The sequence below is a fragment of the Lissotriton helveticus genome, chromosome 2_1, assembly GCF_964261635.1.
Source record: "Lissotriton helveticus chromosome 2_1, aLisHel1.1, whole genome shotgun sequence".
NCBI classification, from domain to species: domain Eukaryota; kingdom Metazoa; phylum Chordata; class Amphibia; order Caudata; family Salamandridae; genus Lissotriton; species Lissotriton helveticus.
Window position 1 is genome coordinate 1,097,760,558 of NC_136059.1, and position 23,714 is coordinate 1,097,784,271.

A 23,714-nucleotide genomic window follows, 5' to 3' on the forward strand; every position below is an offset into this window, starting at 1 on the left:
CAGCCTTGAAGTGTGAAGTGAATATTAGTAAAATAATCACCTATCCAGAAAGGCTTTCTTCCGCTGAAGTCCCACAACCACTCCATGTGGCTCGTATTGAACACACTAACCAGCTCACCCAGGAACCTGTAAAATAATTGCAAAACATATTAAGTCGTAATGAGTAAGGTAAAATGTTGTCATAAAGTAAATGATGCCTTGGTGTTTTTCATAAAACATCATACATCCTATGGATTCCTATGGATTGAGATTATACAAACAATTATTTGTTGATGTGTGAAGCAATGCAACAGCAGTAAATTCTTTTAATTAAACTAACATGCTTTCATGTAGCTCTTGCTACCACAGATAAATACCTGGAGCCTGATTCTCGAACGTAAATTTACACTTTATAGTAAATGTACTAATTTTTGGGTACACAAGCTATGTACAGAGTTTTACAACTCTGCACTCACTATACTGATGTAAGGGAAGTTCCCCCCACCCAGAGACTCTGCAGTTGGGGCAGAGAACTCAGCACACATAAGAATATGGAGTGCGAGGTGCAAAACTCTGTGTGTAGTTTGTGAATTGCATTTTGTGTAGTACGCTTTGTGCTACTACAAAACCTACTACAACGAGCAATTTGAGACTCAGGCCCCAGGTGTTTTTATACATAATCTAATGGCTGTCTATTGAATGTCCTCAGAAACAGGAGCGACCCAGGCGGCCTTGCTGGGATTTGAAATGTCTTCCTGAAGGTCACAGACCAGCTCTATGCTGAAGTGGCACTCTAAAGGGAATGACAATATAATAAACGTGTTTTTAATGTAACACTTGATACTGCAATACTGACATTTTGTTAGTGTCTCTCTAATAGTTACTAACACATACTAAAGTAACAACAAATTGTCCTGGTCTTAGAAATCTCAGAAGGATAAACGGATGAGTTTGCTGTGTTGGGGTCTGACGTTGTGATGCACACGTTGAACATAGGAAGCAACTAAGTCACTGAGCACATGGTAAAGGGTGGAAATCTAAATGACCACAATAGCAATAATATTTACAGCAAGAGAGTGAACTGTTTCGCAGGTATCTGTGACTTCCCAAAGAACATAAACATTTCAATTATGTCTTACTATGAATATACATGTTAGACCTCCTTTTAGCATATATATATCAACCTTTGTTTATGCTATAATTGGCCATAACTATTGGGCCTTGTTTACTAAAGTTGTTCGACCTAAGACAGTCTTAAGCAATGAAAGATGGCTCTGATTTATGAGAGATTTTCCAGGAATTAACTCTGTCCTGTGGATCTTTTCTTTGCCTTAAAACATTCTTAAAACTGCTATAATCCATGGAAATACATAGTAAATCAGGGCAAAGGTTCTGATCACTTGTTTTACTTTAAGATGCAAGTGCCTCTCAAAAGCAGGTGTAGCTACACTTTGCTGGTGGCAAAACTGGGAGACTAGCAAGCACAAACAGCGTCCAAAAGATGTGAATGACTCTAATCAACATCATCAGCATTTATTGTTCATTTGTGTTGTTCTCTAAAATGTAAACTAGCCCCCAACAGAAGGCAGCCACATTCCCTTGCAGGTTTAGGGATTGGTGAAGTAGCACAGGCCATGGGATAGAGGTTGTGTTGTGAGTATCCTAGCTTCATGTGAAATCTAAATTTGAGAAAGCAACATTCTTGTAGTCTTCAGACTGTGGCCCTAGAGCATGTACCTCCCTTCCAGATGAGCTGGTCTTGGCTCCTGACATCAACCTTTTCAAGAACAAATTCATTAAAGTCTTATTTTGTATTATCCTTCTAGCATCCGGGCACTGCACTTTCCAATTTAATTCCATCCCTTTGTCATGCACAGGCTCCAAGAGTTTTCACTGTAGTATTACAGTGTTTACTTGTGATGGCATCCATACCTCTGTAATTAAATGCCGAAATACTCCAATTCACTGAACCAACATATTGTAATTGTAAGTCTGAATCAAACGGCTCATTACTCACAGCTATCTCTGGAGCTAAAGATTACCACACAAGAACTGAGGCCTGGTACATAACTATGTACATCCTGTTACATATGTATAACTTTTGCATCCATTGTTTTAAAAGGTTGATTCTTTTCATTCATTTGATTAAACGGAATTAGTCAATTGCACTGGCAGTGCAAGGAATCGGATATGCTAGTTCTGATGGTAAAACGGCTCATTTACACTTAAATGTGCCAAAGTAATTTTCTGACCGCTAGCACACATGTAATTACATGTTTCTTTCAAACTGGTAAATTTCACATCTTCTTGCAACTGAAAGGTTCTTATATGTAAATCTATTAGTTAAATATTACTTGTTAGACAAATTATTAAATTTGGCAGCCTTTGCCCACGTCCCGCCTCAATTCCACGGTTTAATTCTTCCCTCCCTATTGTGTGGCTATATACGTGTTCTACATACATTGCATAAGCAAGGTGTAGTACATTGCAAATGCTTCTTACTTACACAGAAATGCCTCACGCACAGGGCTTTAAGTGGGCCGGGTCCTGCCAGTGCTGAGCACCAGCAGGTTTCAAAAGGGGACTTCGAAACGGGTCCCTTCTCAGTAGTGGAGAATATACAGTATGACGTTGTAAAGGAAGGGAAATCCTTAAAAGAGAGTCATTTTCTCTTTGGATTTCCCTTCTCTTTTTGAAACGCAGGAGCAGTAACATTATCCCGGTGTCACCAGGGCTTTGAGTGGAAGCTTTTTTAATATTATAAACAACAAGCCATAGTTGCTGCTTATTTATCTTATCCAACCAACAACCATTGACAAAGGCAATAGTCCTGACTTGTTATAGGTATGATGTTACTTGTATTATATATCTGGATGCAATGACAGAAACAGCAAAATACAAGTCGGGCGGCACACTATGCTAAGCACAGATTTTTAGTTTACGTCTTTTTAAGCCATGCCCATGATTACATCTGCCACGCCCCTTTGTAAAACTCCCCAGTTTTTTCATCCACTTAAAGCCATGCTCAAGCACACAAACTGGCACTCTACACCCCCCCCCCCTGGCCCCCCCATACCCCCTCCCAATGCCAGAAATGGTCTGTGCTGACCAAAACCTTACATCCAAAAACTGACTGGCAGCCATCATCTCCTCAGGTAAGCACAGGTTTATGGCCTATGCCTAGAGTTAGATGTTATACTTCACAAAGGAAATCTGTCATCAGAACCTTTGTCTCTGGTACCACTGTTATTAACCAGGATGAGAACTGAAGGGTTTGTGTGTAACAAAAGCAAGGTCCATAATAAGGGCTAGTCTGATGGGACAGGCAACTATGTGTGGTTGAGACTAAAGGGGTTGATATAGAGCCCTCTTTCTATAAAGGGGTATGTCAAAGATTAATTAAATCTAGGATAGGGGACAGCAAATGAATGGTACATCTAAGCAGCATTGGTCAAATTCATATTTACCCCTTAGTCTATATATCTTGCTCTTATTACCATATTTTTCAGTAGAAACTGCCACCCGGCGTGCATCTTGCAACTGACAAGGCTGCCGCGTGTAAGAAGCTAGCTCCTTATTAACTTAAATAATATAGAGCCACTATTCAAGTGATTTATGAAATCACTTCACGAAGTTGTATAGGAATATACGCACTGACTTGTTGCCCCACGCAGTATGAAGTAAGAATGTAATTTTTTTTAGTTATTATGAATAATGAAAGTGAAATACATTGATAAAAAACTGATTATTAAGTAACATGCTCGTCATATATTGTAAAAACTTCACAAAAGTAATACAACACATTATTAGGCAAATAGTGAGCTAAAATCCCGTTTGCCCATCCTGTAATTTTCTTGTTGATCATTTCTTGTGCATGTCCTGCTTTCTGGATTGGAGCCAATAGGTGGCGGCCCAACCCTATAAAACACAAAACGCGGAGAGGTTCACGCTTTGAGCGCTTCCAACATCACCCATCACTGATACAAGCACCAGATAATAGCGCCCCTGACTTCTATTGTAGAAACTGCAATTTCAGGCGGGAGACAGCTAAAAAAAAGCTATTTTTGGCTTGCAAAATCGGTAGTCTCCCGCCTGAATCGGGTCTATTGGCATGTATGATGCTTTAATGCTTCGTGGTCATCTAGCTTTCTGGTGGAAAACAAAATGTCTTCACTCCGCTGAATGATGTGAACATTCTGGCGCCGCCTACTGAGCCTGTATCATCTGTCGGGGCTTGCAAATGGAGCGTTAAATTAAAGCGCTGAGAGTGATGCTGTGTGCCACTTTGGCACACTTCCCTGGATGTCCTCCCTCTCCCAGTCAATAACAGACTGCAACCATATTTGTCATCAGAACACGGTGTCTGATGAGCATCAGGGTGAACGTGTTTTATTTTTATTTTATTTTACTGAAACTAGGGGCATTTGACATTTTTAAAAAAAAACAAGCGGATTAGGTCACTGCAACACAAAAGGCGTGTCCCTTACCGTTCCCGGCAAGCTCGAGCCGCCGCACTCCAGGTGACTTTATGCTCCGTGCTGAGAAGATAGCATCTGCCCCCGTGACGGGTCCAACCCGATGGGCACCTTTTCGTGCTGGCATCCTAAAATACAGTTACACGGTTTAGTGCCTCATTAACACACGATTTAATAAATTATGGCATAAGTCACATAAATGATGCCTTTATAGAGAGACAAGAAAATAAAAAAAAATAGTGGGTAAACTGGGGTTCTAGTCGCACGTCTTTTATGCACTGCACTTTGTTTAATCTGTTACCGTTTTGAGTTTTTTTGGTGACAGACATTTAATAAGCCCCGCATTCTACTCCCCCGCGCCCCTCACAGACATCAGACTAACACTTCCGGGGGCCTGCTACCTTTAGCATCTTTTACCCGTTCAAAAGGTTACGTCAGCGCCTGGGCGCGAGGCTGCTTCGTACCCATAATTCACTTGCAAAGTCTTGGAGCGGTAAAAGACTTTTCCCACGGAGACAGCCATTGGGGGCAATACCAGGCTAGATTAGAATCAATTATAAGCCATTTACAGTCTGTCTGGGAGTCAGTGTGTGGTCAGTGCGAAATGAGCAGATGGTTTCAGGCCTAATGCTGATGTATAGGTGTCTACTATGCACTAAAACACCTTTCATAATTAGACACAATTAGCACCCAAACAAAAGACTTAATAGCCAAGAACATTTGACTGAACAACAGAATGCTGGCTCGCTTCCAGGGCAGACACATGCTCACTCTCTGGTTAACCCGCGGTGAACCTTTCAGCACAGTAAAAACACAAAGGTTTCAATACACAGAAAATACCCCAATAAACTCTCCGAGGCTTATAACTACAGCTTGCAAACATTTACGGATTTTCAGGGCTCCATAGTATCACAATGAAAAAAGCACATACAATTGTACAAATCGAAGATTCCCATAGGTGTGTTGTTGGAGTACTATGTCAGTAAAACTCAGGGGTTGTCTGTGGCATGCAAGCGCACACAGTTTTACTATTTGTTATTAGTCAAATTGAGCCCTGTCTTTTAATCTTCTATGAAATATTGCCACGTATTTATTCCCCCCACCCCCAGAAAGGGATTAATTCCTGTACATCAGTTGTAAATCTCCATAGAGTTATGCGTTTGTGGGTGTTCATCATTTTCCTGCTCAACATTCCAGATTATCCCTTTGTGCCGCCACTCGAGATTTACTAACAATCTGCAAAAGTGGCGATTGCCCACAGGAGCGAATCACACCCGAAGATGGATATTTTTAGCTGAATCCAGTCTGCTGAATCAGTATCAGAGTTCTACAGAAAAGTTTTAGCACTGAAATTCCATTTTTGTGTGGGATAAATGACGTGCATGAGCCAAAAGTAGGAAACATGGTTCCTTATAAATGTTACAAATATTCTCAATAGCCATAGGTACTGTCCTCATGACACCATAATAATTCCACATGCTCATGAACGCACATTTCCAAAAGGCCAGGTGTAGCGGAAGTGACATCACACGCCATTTGACCTGCAAGTTCACTCACCAGGTACACACAAACACACATACACACACTCTCTCTCACATAAACACACTCTCACCTGCAGGCATGCGAAAGGATATATTTTAAAGCATTTTTTACTTACCTCTGCGGCCAGGGAAGGCCATTTTCCAGGTAATTGAGCATTTTTATTACACCAACATTTTCCGTTAGTGTAATAAATAAAATTGCCAAAAAACAAGGAGAATTGGGACCCCCAACCAATGTCCATAAGGTCATGCTGTTCCTGTGTTGCTGGCAATCATTTTGCTACCTTTGAGGCAGTGGTCGCCAATGCAATGCCAGGGTTCACAATGGGCAAACCAGTGGTCACAGCTGCAACTCCTGCCAACCCCTAAATAACGTCCATGCACATACTGTCCATTAGCAGGGTCTGTCCAAATCGGCTGATAGTATTTTCGGTAAAAACAGACTTTTTTACACTTCCACAGACTCCTTTGTGCCCTAAAGTTTTTGGCAATGTTACACATTTTCTGCAGATTTTTAACATTTTTCGAAATTTCTTCTAAAAGTTATATCTATACCTAACTGTGCATGCAGAGAGAAAGTAAAAACACATTACTGGACCAAAGAGGCTGACCTACAGCCGCAGCTTTTAAAATACAGCAGCTGATGACTCAGGTACTCATGAGTTTTAACAGCAGCTCTGCCTGGCACATTTGCATCGTTTGCTGCTTTTATATTACAGGATAGGGGTAAGAGATGTGCACATTTTTTTTGCTGTAGTCCTACAAAAATTGAACCAATTGATTTTTTTCCAACCACAGTCCTATTTTTCTAATTTGCTAAGGCAGAACATTTATTTTTTATCAGTTTTTATAATGTAAGACAGCAAGCATAGTGTGATAGATCAATGTGCTTCATGTTTTGCAAAACTTCAGTTTTAAACAAATCCTGTTTTTTTCATTCCCTCTTAAAGAAGCCTCAAAATTGCAAAAAGAATGAACTCAGTTTTAGAATATGACAATGTGACCACCTGCACTAAGGTGCCTATTTATGGTGCAGTCTTGCAATGCAGCCCAGCAAGTTACCTTGCTACGCTGCACGGCGTGATAGGGAAAGGGCAGGAATGCACTGTATTTAGGGCAATATGGCACACTCTTGTCCTTTCCCCTGTACTGGCGCCCTTTTGGCTAGCTACCGTCAATGCAGACACCCTTGCACCATGGTGCAAGGGTGCTTCTGTTACATGCAAGATTTTTGTTGTGCAGGAAGGGGCAAATAATGAAAATGACACCAGGGTCATTCTGTAGGTCCATCCATGCAAGGTGAATGACCTGACCAGCAATAGCGGTTGTATCACATATCTTTTTTATTTTTTTTGCCGATGCTGCACAGCAGCAGCAAACAGCATTGGGAAAGTCAATAGGCCTAAACGATCAAACCTATTGGCAGTGTCAATGCTTGTTTGAGATGAACTTAGGGGAGATGGGCAGAATAAAATTAAAAGATGCGTGTACATACAGCTTTGTTTTCTCCTGAGTGCGCCTTGTATATTTTTAGCACAATCTATTTTACTGCTGTTATTAAAATGTGCCGCACTATTAAAATGGTGCTTCTATGCTTCTATACACAACAAAAATCATTAATGTTGGTGAATTATAATTTGCACAGCATATGCTAATGTGTATATTATGTTTCTTTAGAAAACAAAAGGGCCTTATTTAGAATTTGGCAGATGGGATACTCTGTCAAAAAACGGTGGACATCCTGTTCATTGTATTCCAAGAGTCAAAGGCTTTAAATGCACGTGTAATACGGCAGACAGGGCATCCCCCACATTTGTGACACCAAACTCCAAATCTGTTTTTTAAAGCACTGGGGTAACTTTTGAATTAATTTATGCTAAAATTTCAATCAAGCTGTTTGATATGTAAAATTATTTGTTGTATGATTTGCTTCTAATGCCATGCTACTCCTCTTAATTTATTTCCTGGCTGCATAATTTAGTCAACTGCGTCTTTCTACATACCACCATTGGAGCATAGTTCAGAAGCCTTTACTCTTGGTAAGGTAGAATGCCCGCCTGCTGCTATCCAATGAAGATTACCTGCGTTCCTGAGTCCCAGACTTTCCATGAAACCCCATCACATTGAAATAGCCTCTGAGCCTTTTCTTCAAAATGCAGAAGCCCATTCAAATTCATGGTGCATGCCTTTGGGAACGTCAGAATCTGATCCTAGGAAAGAAATGAACTGACTGTGAGAACAAAATCTAACTGAATCACAAAATACTGTCTCAACAAATTTTGACAATTCTCTTTCCAATTATATGAAGCTACAATAAAATATTATTATCGGCGGATCACTGTTTAAAATGTACCCTCTCTTCATGATTGGAGCTTGAAATCACAAAAGCAGAACAGTTAATGTTTTGGCCCTTATGTGTTTTGGTATTAACTCCTTCCAAAATTAAATTGTTTGATATGTAAGAAACATGCTGATACTCTTCCCTTGCCACATAAGTATTCACTGTAAATATCTGACATTTATCTGGACCCATCCGGAAAAAAATTCTTCTACAAGGATTGCAGTGCAAAGCGATAGCAGAAATGAGTTCTACCAAATTCAACACCTAGCATATTGTTTTTTTGAAACCTAATGAATTTTAATTAAAAATATTACATACCATTCGAGTTATGTCTTCGGGCTTCTTATAAGTGTTCAATTGGATGTATGTTACATCCTTCATCTTTATTACACTGACCAGAACATTACATCAGCCATGACTAGTAATGGGCCTTGTCATATCTTTGAAAGGAATGATTTATTATTCTAACTACAGATCTGGCAATTTGGGTGCTAGAGCAAAGTCAAATGTAATGTTCATAGTCCATGTAGTGGTGAAGTCTAAGGGTCTTATTTTGAGTTTGGAGGTGTGGGAGTGGGTCAGCACGCTACCGCTCCACTCCCACACCACCGGCTGCCTGCCAGATTACAAGTTGTAATCCGAGCAGGCGGTCCTTTGGCAGAGGGCCCACAGCACTGCATTTTAAAAGCTCATAGGATCCCCTTAGAAAGGAAGCACCATGGGACGAGTAAGCGCAGCTATGCAGGAACTAGGGGTGCAGAAAGACAGAAGGGTACACCATGTGCCCCTCTGCATGCACCCCATTGCACCAAGGCACCAGGGGGCCCTGTAGAGCTCGCTTAGTTTCCTCACACCACCATGTTCATGGCGGGCTCACTGCCATGAAAAGGAGGGCAGCAAGGACACTCATAACAAGCTTGGCGGTGCAGCAGCATATTGTGGCCTCAAACTGCTGCAAGATCGCCAGGGATCACAGATCCCTGGTGGTAGCAGTGGTCCTATGGCGGTCCGGCCGCCAAAGCCATAATACAGTGGTTGGACAACCGGTTTGACAGTTGCAGCATCGCCACCGTGGTTTTGTCAGTCCAACGAACCACCAAACTCATAATCAGGCCCTTCGTGACTGGCAGCTGGCTTAATGAGTTCAATGCTTACAGCTGAAGTATGTGGAAATCTGCAAGACAGGCACAGTTGACATCCTTCAGCAGTCAGCAAACCAAACTTGGTAATAGTAACACTGGTTATTTACAACACCTACAAATTATATAATGGTTAGCTGATGTAATGGGGTACAAGTAATTGGAGTGCACAAACTAACAACATATTTTGGTTTCAAAATGTGCAAACTTATTTACCCATCTGAATTTTCACTGTCCAAATTCCTATTATCTAAACTGCATCCAACAGAAACGAATTCAAAGTGGTCAACTGGCATTCCCAAAAGTGAATATAGCAAATGGAGAGGCATATACATTTTTAGTCATTTAGTAGGTTATAAAAATGCTTCTAATAGTGACAGGACATCGAACCTACTAAAGGAAATAATTATGTTATTCACTCCCTGGGACAACAAATCCCATAATGCTTATAACGTGATGACAGCATGCTGCCAAACCCACTGAGGGCATTGTTTAAATAAAAGCACATTGAAACGGAGTGAACCCCCGATGCCTGTTTTTCACAGCCCATGATGAAGAGGCGTGTCAGCCTCGAAACGTGTCGGCACCATGAAGAAAACGAGGGGTTTGAGTGAGGCAGGCTGCAGCGAGGCATTACAATACCTGTTGGTATGGGGCGCTGTCGAGTGCTCATTCAAAATGCTGGGGCATCTTGTTGGACATATTTATATATATACTTTCGTTTAAATTATTGTATTACAATTTTTAAAATTAAAAATAAACATAGCATTATTAATATAAAAAGTAATTATATTAATGAAATGAATGCAATACATAACTTGTATTAATTTTAAATACATAAAATATAAATAAATACTTTTTACTTTTGGTGTTTTTAATAGAGCTTACAAAATATTTTTTATTTTTGTTATTATACTTACATTAATTAAATATTTAGTTCAAAATTAAGTTAACAGTGACGTATCAGTTTCTTATTTTGGCGTATTAGGGAGAGGTGTGGCGCCGCGGCCAGGGCGACTGACGCTGGAATCTGGGGACCACGGTTCGATCCCCGGCTCCGGCGGCAGGTTAGCCCAGCACCATGTGACTCTGGGCAATAGCTCGCTTAATCTTCCCGACGGCCCCCAGCGCCTAGAGACCCTTACGGGTGATTGTGCGCTTTACAAATGTGGACTTTACTTTACATTTAATTTAAATATATACAATTAAACTACTTTATTTCTATCTTAAAAATATTCCTATTAATATTTTTTACTTTAAGAAACTTTTCATTTTTCTCCTATACTTTACCATAAGAGATCTCTGTGTATGTGTGAAAAGTTACAAGTAGTAACTTTACACTCACAAATTAGGCTCAACCCCTTGGTTTCAGGGGGTAGGGTCCTGTAAGCCTACACTTTGTAGTAAATTCATACTGGTAAATGGCAAATAGCCAAAAATAGCAAATTTACTACAAAGTGTAAGAGTAATTTTACACATAGAGATTTACTCATGTGTACATTGACCGATGTGAATAAATCAGTGGATGTATGTAAAATCTGCTGTGCGCGAATCCAATTTTGCGGATTTTCAAAATAAGAAAGCAAATGTGGATTGTAAGTTGTTTTTTCTGTCTCAGTAGTGTGGAACCATAAGAGTGATAAACACAGTCAGCATGTCAGCCTTTAACAATGAGTTAACCATACAAATTTCATACCTGACTACTAACGTGTGACAATGAAGTTAGGCCCGCTCTGTCTGCTTGCAATATCTCTGTCTTCCTGGATGGATCCACACTGTGCCTCTCTTGCCCTCTGTTGTACACCAACACCTTGGCCTCCTGAGTTGACCTGGAGAGTGGGACATCCTCCTCCACTCTAAGCGATACAAGCCCATGGTACTAAAACACAAAAAGGAGCATTTTGACTTACCAATGCGCACAGGAAAAAGCAAATCAAGAATTTAAATCTCCAAGGAGACCGATTACCTAAATTCTGCACTGGTGCAAAAATGGTGCAACGCTTTTGCATCTTTTTTGCTACTTGCTTATGAAAGAATGAACCAATTGCCTTTTGCCCCAGTTCATATACATACACCTTTTGCACCAAAGCAAAAAGGAACGAAATAGATTCTTAACAAATGTAACAATATATATGACAGATTTCGTTTCAAATCAGTTTAATGTGTAAAAACGTTTCCAACAAAGTAGCCATTAGACCTATAAATAATGTTCGCCAAAATCAAACGAGATGATATTGCACTATTTATGATACATACAAACTACCTTCGCTACTTAGTTTCATATACCTGATTTTAAACCTCAAGAAATATCTTTTTGTTCGATATGTTACTATGTGAATTAAGAGCTTATTCAGTTTGCTCTATTTTTGCTGTGGTACAAACATGCATTATGTAGTGGAACAAACTGTGCTTTCTTTATTCCTTGTTATGCAAGCAGAAAAATGGTGCAAAACCGCTTTTGCACCTTTTTTGCACAAATGCAACATTTATGAAATGGCCCAAAGGAGTTTTAATTCCACAATTCAGAGGAAATGAATAACATAATAAAACAGCACAAAGAAAAATAAATTGGGTAGTGAATTTTACCAAATAAGTTGTTTAAAAAAACGCTGTACGTGGGTATCCATAATGCAAAGGCCATTTGCCACATCAAAAACCCATGGTGCAAATAAAATTAGCAAAAAATAATATCACACCCTCATTTTAGTGTATTTTTTTATGCCATGCTAGTAGAAATTATTGTGGCCCAATAAAACATCGGGGGGCTTATTTATGGGATTTTGGCATAGGGCAGCGCAATACGGGGCATTCCTGTCCTTTCTGCCTGCGCTGGGGCCATATTGGCAGCCCAGGAACCAACATAGGCACCCTTGCACCATTGTGCAAGGGTACCTCTGTTGCAGACAGGATAGGGTTTGTGCAGAAAGGGATACCTTCCTGCACAAAAACAACACCAAGAGGCATTTTCCCCTTTCTATGTGTGCTGCAAAATGCAGCACACATAGAAAGAGGAAAAAACAATGAGAAATAAACAGACTTAACCTCGTAACATCTCACCTCAGGAGTCGTAAAGATTTGGCGCTTCCCTAGGTTTACATGACTTTGAAAATCTGGGGCAGTTTTAAATTCCATGGGTGTTGCTTGGGGAAACCCTCCGCAACGCCTATGAAATGCAGCTGGACACTGAGTAAGGCAAAACAGCGATTTGCGCTGTGTTGCCTTACTCATGATGTCTGAGGCAACTCAAAGCCACGCAGGGTGGCTTTGTGTGGCTTAATACATTGGATTGAGAGTTCTGTGTCACACATTTACCGCTTTACAAGGTGCAAAAGTGATGCAAGGCTACCAGAAATAAGCTCCCTAATTTGCAACAAGCATAGCAGACATTTATTACCATAGTGAAAAAATCTGATTCTGAGTGATAACAATAGATCAGATTCTACTTGTTTCTGCATATTAGTGCTGGGTCTTCTCACTCAGGATCGTATTCTGTCATCACTGTTACACACTATTTGCCTGTGCAACTAAAATGCGCTCTCTGATTGCTTCTGCACCCATTTTAAAATCTAATGTGCATGAAAGAACAGCTAGGCATAAACCGTGCATGACATGTATACTGAGTAATAATCAATTTGTTAGCTCTGTTGAGGGAGGGGATGAGCAGTATGACCCACTCAAGTTTTGCCTTTATTGAGTCATGGTCTTTCTCCAGACTCAACAATGGTAAAGGTGGGCTAGCCAAGTAAGGCTACAACCAGTCTCGAGCCCAATGCATGGCCCTGGTTCAACTATTGTGCCATATGAACTACCAAGCCAAAAAGAAAGCCAAGCCAGGCATCCCTAGAATAAAGTTTAACCAAGGAACCTGGGTTCAAATCCTGGCTCTCCTGCTTAACCAAATTATGTGATCCTACGCAGGCCACTTTACTTAACTGTGTCTCATTTTGAATGAGTGGCAAATCCATTGGCGTGTCGCCCCACTTCTCAAAAGGAAAAATAAAATGATAATAAAGTATCATCATTATCATTTGAATTTTCCTACTGCAGTCAGTGGCGGGGTGGAGCTGGCCACAGCAGGGGGAGGAGTGGTTTGCCCTCCCTAAGTGTGCATGACTGTTTGACCGGCCCTCTTGTGCCGGCCAAACAGTCATGCACACTTTGCATGTTACCCACCAGGCTGCATTACATAGCCTGCTGAGGAACATGCACAGGCTCCCTGTCCCCGTCTGAGCACCGAACCACGGCACTCAGACCAATCACAACACTGCATTGCAGCATTGTGATTGGCTAAGGGGAGCCTTTGTGCCCGGGTGCTTCCTGCTGCCGTCCACGACTGGAGACAGAAAGAAAGAAGAGGACGGAGGAGAGGCGGTGGCCGGCTGTTCCAGGTAAGTCCTTTTTTTCTCCATCCTCCCCGCCCCTCCACCCCCGTCTGGTAGCCGCCGCTACTGGGCTAATCTGAGTGCAACTTGAGGCAATTCATGACGGCATAATAGAAAAACTTCTTTTATGGGTCAATAGACAAAAATGTTGCACCACATAAAATAGCAATGTTGGCCATGTTGGCAATGTTGGCCCTATAAGTGGCTTCATGACAAACCAACATCTCTTGGCAGTGTGGCCAGAGGATTGGGTGGACAAAGTTCATGTTTAAATACTATTTACTTAGATGTGACTGCATTGATTTATTCCAATGTGAAAAAGTGAAGAGCTAGCACTATATGTGCCAAACGTTTACAATGCTCTGCAGATTCTTTGGCTCTCAGAGACAAGCCTGTGACCTGGCTTGGCTTGGCTCTGGCTCAGCCTCTTTCTAAATTTGCAGCCTCACCCAGCCCCAATAAAAAGCATATCTGAACATAAGCAATATATTGGCAAAATAATATTGCTATTTGCACAGTAATGGAACATTCATTTTACTTCTTATTTGGGCGGCGGAGGCTTTAGTTGAACCATGAAGTGCAGCACGTGTTTTGGAAGATGTAGGCTGTTCACAGTGTCACTCTAGAAAGCCTTATGACGTCTGTCTGTCAGAGTAGGAGATACCCCGCGTGGCATTTATCCATGCCTGTGTGTGAAACCTCAGTTTCTATGTGAAAGGAAAATTAGAGAAATCATCAAAAAAGGTGTTCTTACTGTAAATACGACATCGGTTCCGTTTCTAGAGACAGATGAAGGTTGCACCTAGAACAGAAGGTAACATAGCTCGATGACTGCATGCAAGGTCTACAGAGCACATAAATTAGGCAGATCAATCAATAATCCCTAATAAATGGTCTGTTAAACGGAGGCACAGTATACTTCCATTGAACAGTCGGTGTTTCCTCCCCCCCTTTCCACCACTCAAACAATAATCTGACATTGTGTGCCTCGGATTCTCCGTCCAGGTACCTGTGGAAAAAGCAAGTAAGAAAGCAGCAATTTAGAACGGACCAGACACAGATGTTGGAAATGTGGTGACCGAGATAGGAGTGTAAGTGAAACCAGCCTCCATTTTGGAATCCCAGGGCCTACATCTTGAGAGACATCAGCACGACACCCGAAGGACTGTGCTAAGGGCACAGGGAGTATTTGTTCCGCTTCTCCCTTCTTTCTCACTAATTTCTAACCTTCTATCTTACTATCACTGTTCGACTATCACTTTCGATATAACGTCAGTTTTCATCCCATGAAAACAACACTCTGAAGCACCCGTGTGTATTATTGACGTTATTCAAATACCTTATTACACAGATATTGCAACTTCTTCTCCATTTGTACAGGCCCACTATGAATCCTCTCTTTTCAATGCTAGATGTTCTCACCCCTCTGAGCAACGTCATTACAGGTTCCCCATCCTTTTACCCAGTGTCAGAGAGATACTGCAGTACTTTATTGAACCCACTTGGCCCCCTTCTTTGGTTACCCTAGTTTCTCCGTAGACATTTGCACTTAAGTTAGCCTTATGCCAAAATATAGCATCAGCCCCATATAAGAACCTCAACAGGATATAGGGGCATATTTATGAAACCCATTTCCCGTTCGCAAAAGGGTCGATTCTCAGAATCGGCCCGTTTGCGAATGGAAAAAAGCCTTTGGGGATGTATCTTCCCAAAAGGCCCTTGCAAATTAGGAAATCACAAAATTGCGATTCCTTATTTTGCGAAAGCATTTAAGGAATCGTAAATTGCGATTCCTTAAATGCGATGTAAAAAGCACCCAAGTTGTGTAATTTCTCCTTAAGAAATCGTAAATAACCACCAACTTCAAATCAAGTTGGTGGTAATTAGCGATTTCTTTGAAAAATGCACTTTTTTGCATTTTTCAATGTGCCATGTGGCACACATACGTGCCCTGAAGGCACGTATGTGTGCCACATGTGCACTCATGCACATTTCAGGGGTGCAACAGGGTGTCCTTTTGACACCCTGGCACCCTTCAAATTGCATTCTCAATTTGCGATTCTCTAATTGGGAATCGCAAATTGAGAATGTCTTCCCATTCATTCCTATGGGCCGCCTAGCCCATAGGAATGAATGGGAAGGTATTCCTTATTTTCAAATCTCAATTTGCAATTCGTAAGTAAGGAATATGTGGGATTCTCAAAATTATTTGCAAATCCCACATACATTCCATTTTGCGATTCTCAAATTACGATTCCCTAAAAATCACAATTTGAGAATCACAAAACACGTTTTTCATACATATGGCCCATAGTCACTAAATGTGGGCATCATGAACAGAATAAAAGTTGAACATCTTTTATTACAATGCAGAGTATAAATGTAGGAGAAAAGCAAAGGATTTCCCAAAAATCAACAAGTCCACATAAGGTCAGAAAAAGAGAAAGACAATATCGAAAGAAACCAAGCAGTTAATTTAATTGTGACTCCTGTTTTAGTTGTGTCTTTGCTGGATATCAGTATCTAATCTTACTTCAAGGTAGAAATGCTAAATTAGATGCCCATATATAACAATCTTACACAATTGACGTCAGATCAATAAAGATCAAGGAGTACCGTAATGCCCTTAAAACATATTTTTTATAAGAAGCAACAATAATTTAATTCTAAAAGGATGGCAGCACTCGTGTTGCACAATAACACAGTAAGAACATAACACAATCCTTTAAAACCTTAGGTATGCACCGTGATGAGAATTCATGCAGGCATTCAAAAGCAACAAGTACTGCCTCTGAGTACTAACGCTGTTTTGTGCTAGGTGAAATTATAGCTGAAGAACTCTACATAGGCCACATAGAAGGAAAATGCCACACGGTAATAAAATGCTGCTTGTGGAGGGTATGCCGCTCACATATTGTCAATGCTTACAGCCAGATTCATCAACCCAAATTGCGATCGCAATAGCTGCGAAATAGCTATTGCGATCGCAATTCCATTAATCGCAATTCATGAAACAAAACATGACCAAATTGCGAATTCGCAAAACATAATTTGCGACTTCGCAAATAAAATCGCAGAATCAAGGTGGAACCCCCTTGTGCGAATCGGAAATAGCGAGTTCCCAACGAATCTGCGATTTTCTTTGCGAAATCTCAAATTATTCGCAAACCCAATGCATGAAAAATCGCAAATTGCGGAAAACCCAAAAATCGCTTTTTGCGAGGCGCAAATTAAGGAGAAGCCAAACCAGGTGGTAACCATGAAGTTAAAAAAAAAATTCCAAGAAAAAAATCCTAACTAGCCACAGGTGCGGGGCTGTTGAAACACACTTAAGGAGACACAGTAGGAGCATGAGGACATTCACAATGCCAGGACTCTACATGGTGGTAAGGCGGCGAAGGCTCCAGGCTGCAGCAAGGAACAGACGCAGGATCCAGGAGCGAATTTTCCACCAGCGGATCACACTACTGGGACAAACTGAGGAGGAAATCTACTCAAAGTACCGGCTGAATGGGGCAATGATTACAAAGCTCATCCGGGACCTTGACCCCCTGATGCAGCACCCAACGAGGAGGACCAATGCCATGCCCACCCATGTCCCGGTCTTGTGCAGCCTGCACCTCCTGGCCTCCGGAAGCTTCCAGGGGATAGTTGCCGTTGTAGGGGAGATCTCCCAGAGCACCATGTCCTGCTGCCTAAGGAGTTTCCTGGAGGCCATGCTGACCCGGCTACACCATTACATCAAATTTCCAACCACCCAACAGGACTTGAATCAAACCAAGCTACAATTTTACAACATAGCGCAATTCCCCCATGTAATTGGATGCATTGATTGTACCCACATCCACATCTGCCCACCCGTAGAGACTGAATACATGTACCGGAACCGCAAGTCCTACCACTCACTGAACATCCAGATGGTGTGCGACGCTAAGACAATCATCACCGACATAGTGGCACAATACCCTGGGAGCACGCATGACTCCTTCATATTCCGGCACAGCGGCATGCACACACGACTGGCCAGGGGAGACTATGGCGAAGGACACCTTCTAGGTAAGTACACATGCCAACAAACAGTACATCGAGACCATGTAGCTGCACATGACAGGCACTCACCCTCTGCTCCTTTCATTCAGGTGACAGCGCATTCGGCCTCCGTGAGTACCTCCTCACCCCATACCTCAACCCTGCCACGCAACGGCGTTACAATGCAGCACACATTCGCACTCAAAATTGCATTGAGCGGACATTTGGGCTATTAAAGAGCCGATTCCGCATTCTACACAAGACTGGTGGGGCCCTCAAATACCAGCCTGAGTTCTGCTTCCACATCGTGGCCGTGTGTGCAATACTCCACAACATTGCTACCAAGCAGAGGATACCTGTGGATATCTCTGGCAGTGAGTCGGAAGGGGACAATCGCCAACCTGCACATGTGCATCATGTGGTGGCGGTACTGCTGCTGGTGGCTGAGATGGTCCGGGTCATGGTGCAGGATGGCCCTCACCCTCGGTGTTCTCAGGGTTCTCCTCTATGTGTAGGCCCTCACTGTCGGTGCTGGGTTGTTCATACGCACCTGTGATGTAAATGGGTGCATGATTAATGATATGTATCTTGCACATGAGATGTTGCTACATGCATACAGGCTTGCATTCCCTGACTGGCTTAAGGAATTACTTTCAATTGACAGGTCTGGCTGTGTGGGGCTATCCGGGAATTTTGGTCACACTACAAGTCCCACAATGCAATAGGGAATTTCAGGTGTGCATGGCCTGCATTACTGGGGTTATCAAATAGCTAGCTCTGGAGTCATGGGCATTGTTAGGGGACGGGGTCGCAGTCGCATGGCACTTATGTTGGGATTGTTGGGTAGGTCGGGAGGAGTCCAGCTGGGTAACCCCCACGCAGGCTGCAGGATTTACGGTGTCCTCCACAAGGTCTTCCAGTGGAGTGTTGGGTGCAACAGTGGGCTCTCCTCCTCCGGTGGCAAGTCGCTCCCCCAGCCTCTCAGCGATACACTCTTTGGCACGCCCTCTGAGGTCGTACCATCTCTTTTTTAATTCGTCGATGGAGCGCTGGGTCACCCCGACTGAGTTGACCTTTGCGCGGATGCGCAGCCAGATGCGGTGCTTGTCTGCCTCAGGCACCCTCTGGGAGTCCTTTCCAAAAAGGCGAGCATGTTCTAGAGACTCCCTCAATGAGGTACTCCAGTTCCTGCTCAGAGAATTTTATTTTCCTCTTTCTTCCGGGGGCACTGCTCCCTGCTGCTTCCTGGGACTCCTGGTGTGGGCTGCAGGTAGCCTGTAGTGGAGCTCTGGCCAGTGCTGCTTCCACTTTTAGGCTCAGTGATCAGAATAAGGGAGGGAACAGCCTACTTCCTGGTTGTGATGTCATCATTGGGCTCGAAATGCGACTTCCCATTTTGGCGATCTCGCAATTAGCGAGATCGCAATTTCTACATGGTCAACGGGCGATTCTGCGATTTTTTCTGCGATTTAGCGGTAATCGCTATCGGCAATTGTGGCCGATTGCGATTCGCTTTTTGTACTCGCTTTTCTTGATGCATCCCATTCTGCGAATTCTAAATTGCGAATCGGTATTTTTCGCAATTTAAAATTCGCAGAATATGGGATTGATGCATCTGGGGGTTAGTCTCTTAAATTGTACTCAAGCATTTTGAAACTCGAACACTAAATTTTATTTTATTTTTATAGCATTAACATGTTACTTTTCTAACTGAGATATTTAAAAATATACCCCACAAAATAATAATATTTAGTATTTATACTTGTGCATCAAACCCTTTGTCGGTACATCTACTTGTACAAGGACTGCGGCCCTCATCTATCAACACATTTCTTCATAGACACAGAACGAGAAAGCTCTTTGATACATTAGGCCCTAGGGTACCCGAAAAATAATTTGTCCAGAATCACACAAGGCGGTCATGAATATAAGAGTGATTAAAATTCATGTATTTAGGTTCTGGTTAGCACACCCATTTGTGCCCTTATCCTCAACAGACATGACCGTTTTTTTATCGGCCAGGATGGAAAAGCGCGTAGATTTTCTCATTTGAATTTGTCTCATCGTCTCCTGGTTGCTAACGGAGCCGGCAGGAGGCACAGTAATACACTCAGCTATCTTATTAACCATCACCATATCTTAAGACACCAATGAGAACCAAACACTATTTTATATATTTTACAATTCAATTTTATTGCCTAAGTTTTCCAGGCAAACCGACATTGGTGTTGCTCTGCTGATGGAAGAGTCATAAATATCAATGATATGCAATTAGTGTCTGTAAAATTCTGGAATACACTTACGTGTATTTAAGTAAGGTTTAGAGAAGGTTTGTGCTAAACGATGCTCAGCAGCATTCTCAGTCTATTTATAGTTACACTGAATCATGCCATAGGTAGTAGAATCAACTTGCCTTTGTATGTGCATATACCTTCAGTTAAGTGTATCTGTGTAAGTTTATATGTCACAGAGGAAGACTTTGTTATATATGCACTTACACACAGGAGCGCACACACACACACATGCACACATCAGTGCTTAATTTGAGCTGGTGGTTTCCAGTGATCAGCACCAGCACTTAATTGTCAGCACCAGCACTTTTTTGTTTTTAAATCACAGTTTTGTTTTTAAATTATTCAATATACATTAAAAACAACTAATACCTGCCCTTCTAATAGCTTTGGAGGCCTCGAACGTCTGAATTGTCACACTGTAGCAATGCAATGATTAAAAGTTGTGTAGGTACTGTGATGGCAGCTGACAGGGGCCATGGGCAGTGCAAGCTGCGGTGGCTTCCTGATGAGGGCCCTGGCACTTAATTTTTTTTAACAAATTAAGCACTGGCACGCATACGTAAACTAGAGCCTTGGAACCTTTTTTTCTTTCTCCCATCCTAAACCTCTCCCCACCACCCACATAAACAATCACCAGCTTCTCAGCATGGGCTAATGGCTCAGCTAAAGGCAGTTTTGGTGCGGTGTGTAGGGATTTGCTCCACACGGGAGGAAGACCTCTTAGACAGAACAGCAGCACTTTTTTTTATCTAGATCAAGAACATGTGGCAGACAGGCATTCTCCACTGGTCCTGAGAGTGGGCAATCCAGACAGCGTCGATTTCCAAAGGTGTGGTGTTATCTGCAGTTCTGCCACCTTTTGCCAACCCCCCTATATATGCATCGCAACAGCACTCTTCGTCTTGGGAATAGTGCACTCACTGAGTGTACTGCTTTGTAATTGGCTGACTGCTGCGCAGGTCACACAGCAGCAAGCCACTTACTACACATTCCTTTTAAGTGTGCAATGAGTCTACCAGCATCTGTGATAAGCAACATTACTCAATGTGTTTTGGCAATTGAGCTGCATCTGTGGGAGTGGGGTGGGTAGATCTAAATGATACAATTTCGGGGTTCAGGCGTCTTCGCTGCCAAATGTTGTTGGGAAACAAACAAAAACACAGCTTCATCAAACTTTGAGACCCAATAGGCAAATAAAGTGCATATTTATCAGGGTGAGTCCAGTGCTTAATTTGTAAAAAAAAATTAATGAAAGGGCCTTCATCAGGAGGTCACTGCAGCTTGCACCACCCATTGCCCCTCTCAGCACTGCCAATGACTGTACCAACATAACTACTAATCATCACACTCTTAAAAGTGTGACAGTTCCAGTCCACCAAAGCAATAAAAACAGACTGGGTGGTGCGCATTAGTCATTTTTATTATGTATTGAATTAATAAACAGCTGTTATGCTTATTTCTGAATTCAACTGAACATTTGGCAGATTGTCATAAGTGTCGGTGTTGAAAGTTAAGGTCCGCTGTCAAGCACAGGAAACCATAGGCTCAAATTAAGCACTGGGGGAGTTACACCCCAATCATCCCAACTTAAGCTATGCTCCTGGGAGCATTCCAGGAAACTGCAAAAAATATATATATTTTAGGTACCTGTGTAACAACAGCTACTTTGGTTGAGTCAGTGTTCAGAAGGAAGAGAACTTGGAAAAAGGCAACAGAATCCGAGTGGGAGTTGACATAGACCTATTTGATAATGAATTTGGCCAGAAATAATTTTGCACCTCAGATCATTGGAGCTACACAAAATTTTGAGAAGAGAATTTTGTTTGTTCAGATATAAATGAGACAAGCTGGTTTCAGTTTAATTCTGGTTGCCACGGGTAGCAAAGTAGGTTTCTACAAAGTGGTGTGCTGTGGTCAAATTTTCTTGTTCTGGTAATTAGGCTGACGGCATAGTGCATGACATCTTTTAAAGGTGCCAGGAAAGGTTGTGCAGGCTTGCAAGACCAATACAGAAAATGAAGAAACCTGGGTCGATGTGCAAAGCTCATTAGATTGGAGAAGATGTGAGATATTCACTTTCGAGCACCCATTGATCTTTGCCAATTTTAAAGTTTGCATACATGTGAAGGGCCACAGTCAGACCGGTCTTTAGAACTGAGACCAGTAGCGGGGGTTTGTTGTGTACATGGAGTTCAGCAAGCCATGTTTATTCCGCTGTTTTTGTGCTCCTTTTGATATCAGAAACAAAAAAATCTTATTTTTGGAAGTTAAAAAAATACCTGCTTGAGATATGCAAATCTTGACAGTAGATGAGGTGCTTAGCATAGCTGAAGTGATTTCCACTCATTGATGAATAGTGGTGTATGTCTAGCAGTATTCCTGTTGGCAAGGATTGAACAGTACAGGCATGATAGAGAATCAGGATGTATGTGGTAGATAGTTTTGTCAAGTCTCGAGTTTGCACTTATTATCCTGACTAAATTGTTATGTGTCAATCGGGATGGATGTAAACCATTACCGCACACTCTCTTGAAAGTGCGTGCCTTAGCTCAGCTCTCTTCTAAGGTCAATTGTTTCAAATTGCATGACAATTTAGAAAGAACTACGAGCTATGTTTTTACAATATGGATAATGCAATGTCAAATTTTAAGGCTAGCAGCGTCTGTGCTCCAGTTTTGGCAAAAGCCAGATTGTCACCCAGAAAGTTTTTTTTCGTTTATGTGTTTGGCCGTCTGAATGGTAACCCATTTATGAGTTTATGTTGCAAAGGGATACTGCAATGGGTTGGATGGTGTACATTTTGGGATCCAGCTTGTGCTTCATGATGAACCTTGTTACTTACCCCATTTTAAGGGCAACTTGGAAAATACCTAAGCCAGAGAGAAGTTGATGATAGATGAATGAGAACAGCATGAGGAGTTTTACTAGGTTGCCAGTTATGTTGGCTAGTTCCTCTTTAGGGATGTGGTAGGCTCTTACCAGAGATAATTATGGCCAACTGCTGTGGAAGGATGGGCGAAGCATTTATTTTGATCCTATTAGGTTTATTCTCAAAATTACATAATTATTCCAACAGAGATGTCAGGCTTCCTTTCTGATCCCAAATCAGACACACAAACCTTCAGTTCCATACCCATCTCCAAGCTGTCTAAACTTATTTGTGTAGCCACATTTCGAAAATGGAAGTAGGAGCGCAGCTTTTGAGGCATTAAACTATTTGCAAGAACACATTTCTGGGAATAAATGACACTACATCACCGAGATATTATTGATAACATCTAAATACAGAACTAATTTTCAATCTTGGCAGGGCATAACCCTGCATCTAATATCCTCAATGTTCCCTAACTTAATTCATGTTCAGCACCAAAATTACTAATAATGCAAATTAAACACAATTCAATATCTGCTAGTTGCTTCTAAACAATCTCCATGCCATGCAGGCTTGTCACATCAATAATGCAGATCTTCCAGATTTTGCCATTCTTATTTGCCAACTGGCAACCAACTGTACAGGACCGAACTCAATATTCT

General features: G+C 41.8%; 1 protein-coding gene across 1 annotated transcript in view; it reads right to left on the minus strand.

Annotated features, from left to right (window-relative positions):
• The window catches only part of FREM1 (FRAS1 related extracellular matrix 1), a 792,938-nt gene that overhangs the window by 10,320 nt on the left and 758,904 nt on the right, over positions 1-23,714 (minus strand). Inside the window, exons 33-37 of the mRNA XM_078675906.1 lie at positions 14,612-14,659; positions 11,172-11,354; positions 8,077-8,205; positions 4,467-4,582; positions 41-126 (exon numbers count right to left, since the gene is read on the minus strand). Coding sequence (XP_078532032.1) covers positions 41-126; positions 4,467-4,582; positions 8,077-8,205; positions 11,172-11,354; positions 14,612-14,659 — 562 coding nt within the window. The remainder of the gene's footprint in view (positions 1-40; positions 127-4,466; positions 4,583-8,076; positions 8,206-11,171; positions 11,355-14,611; positions 14,660-23,714) is intronic.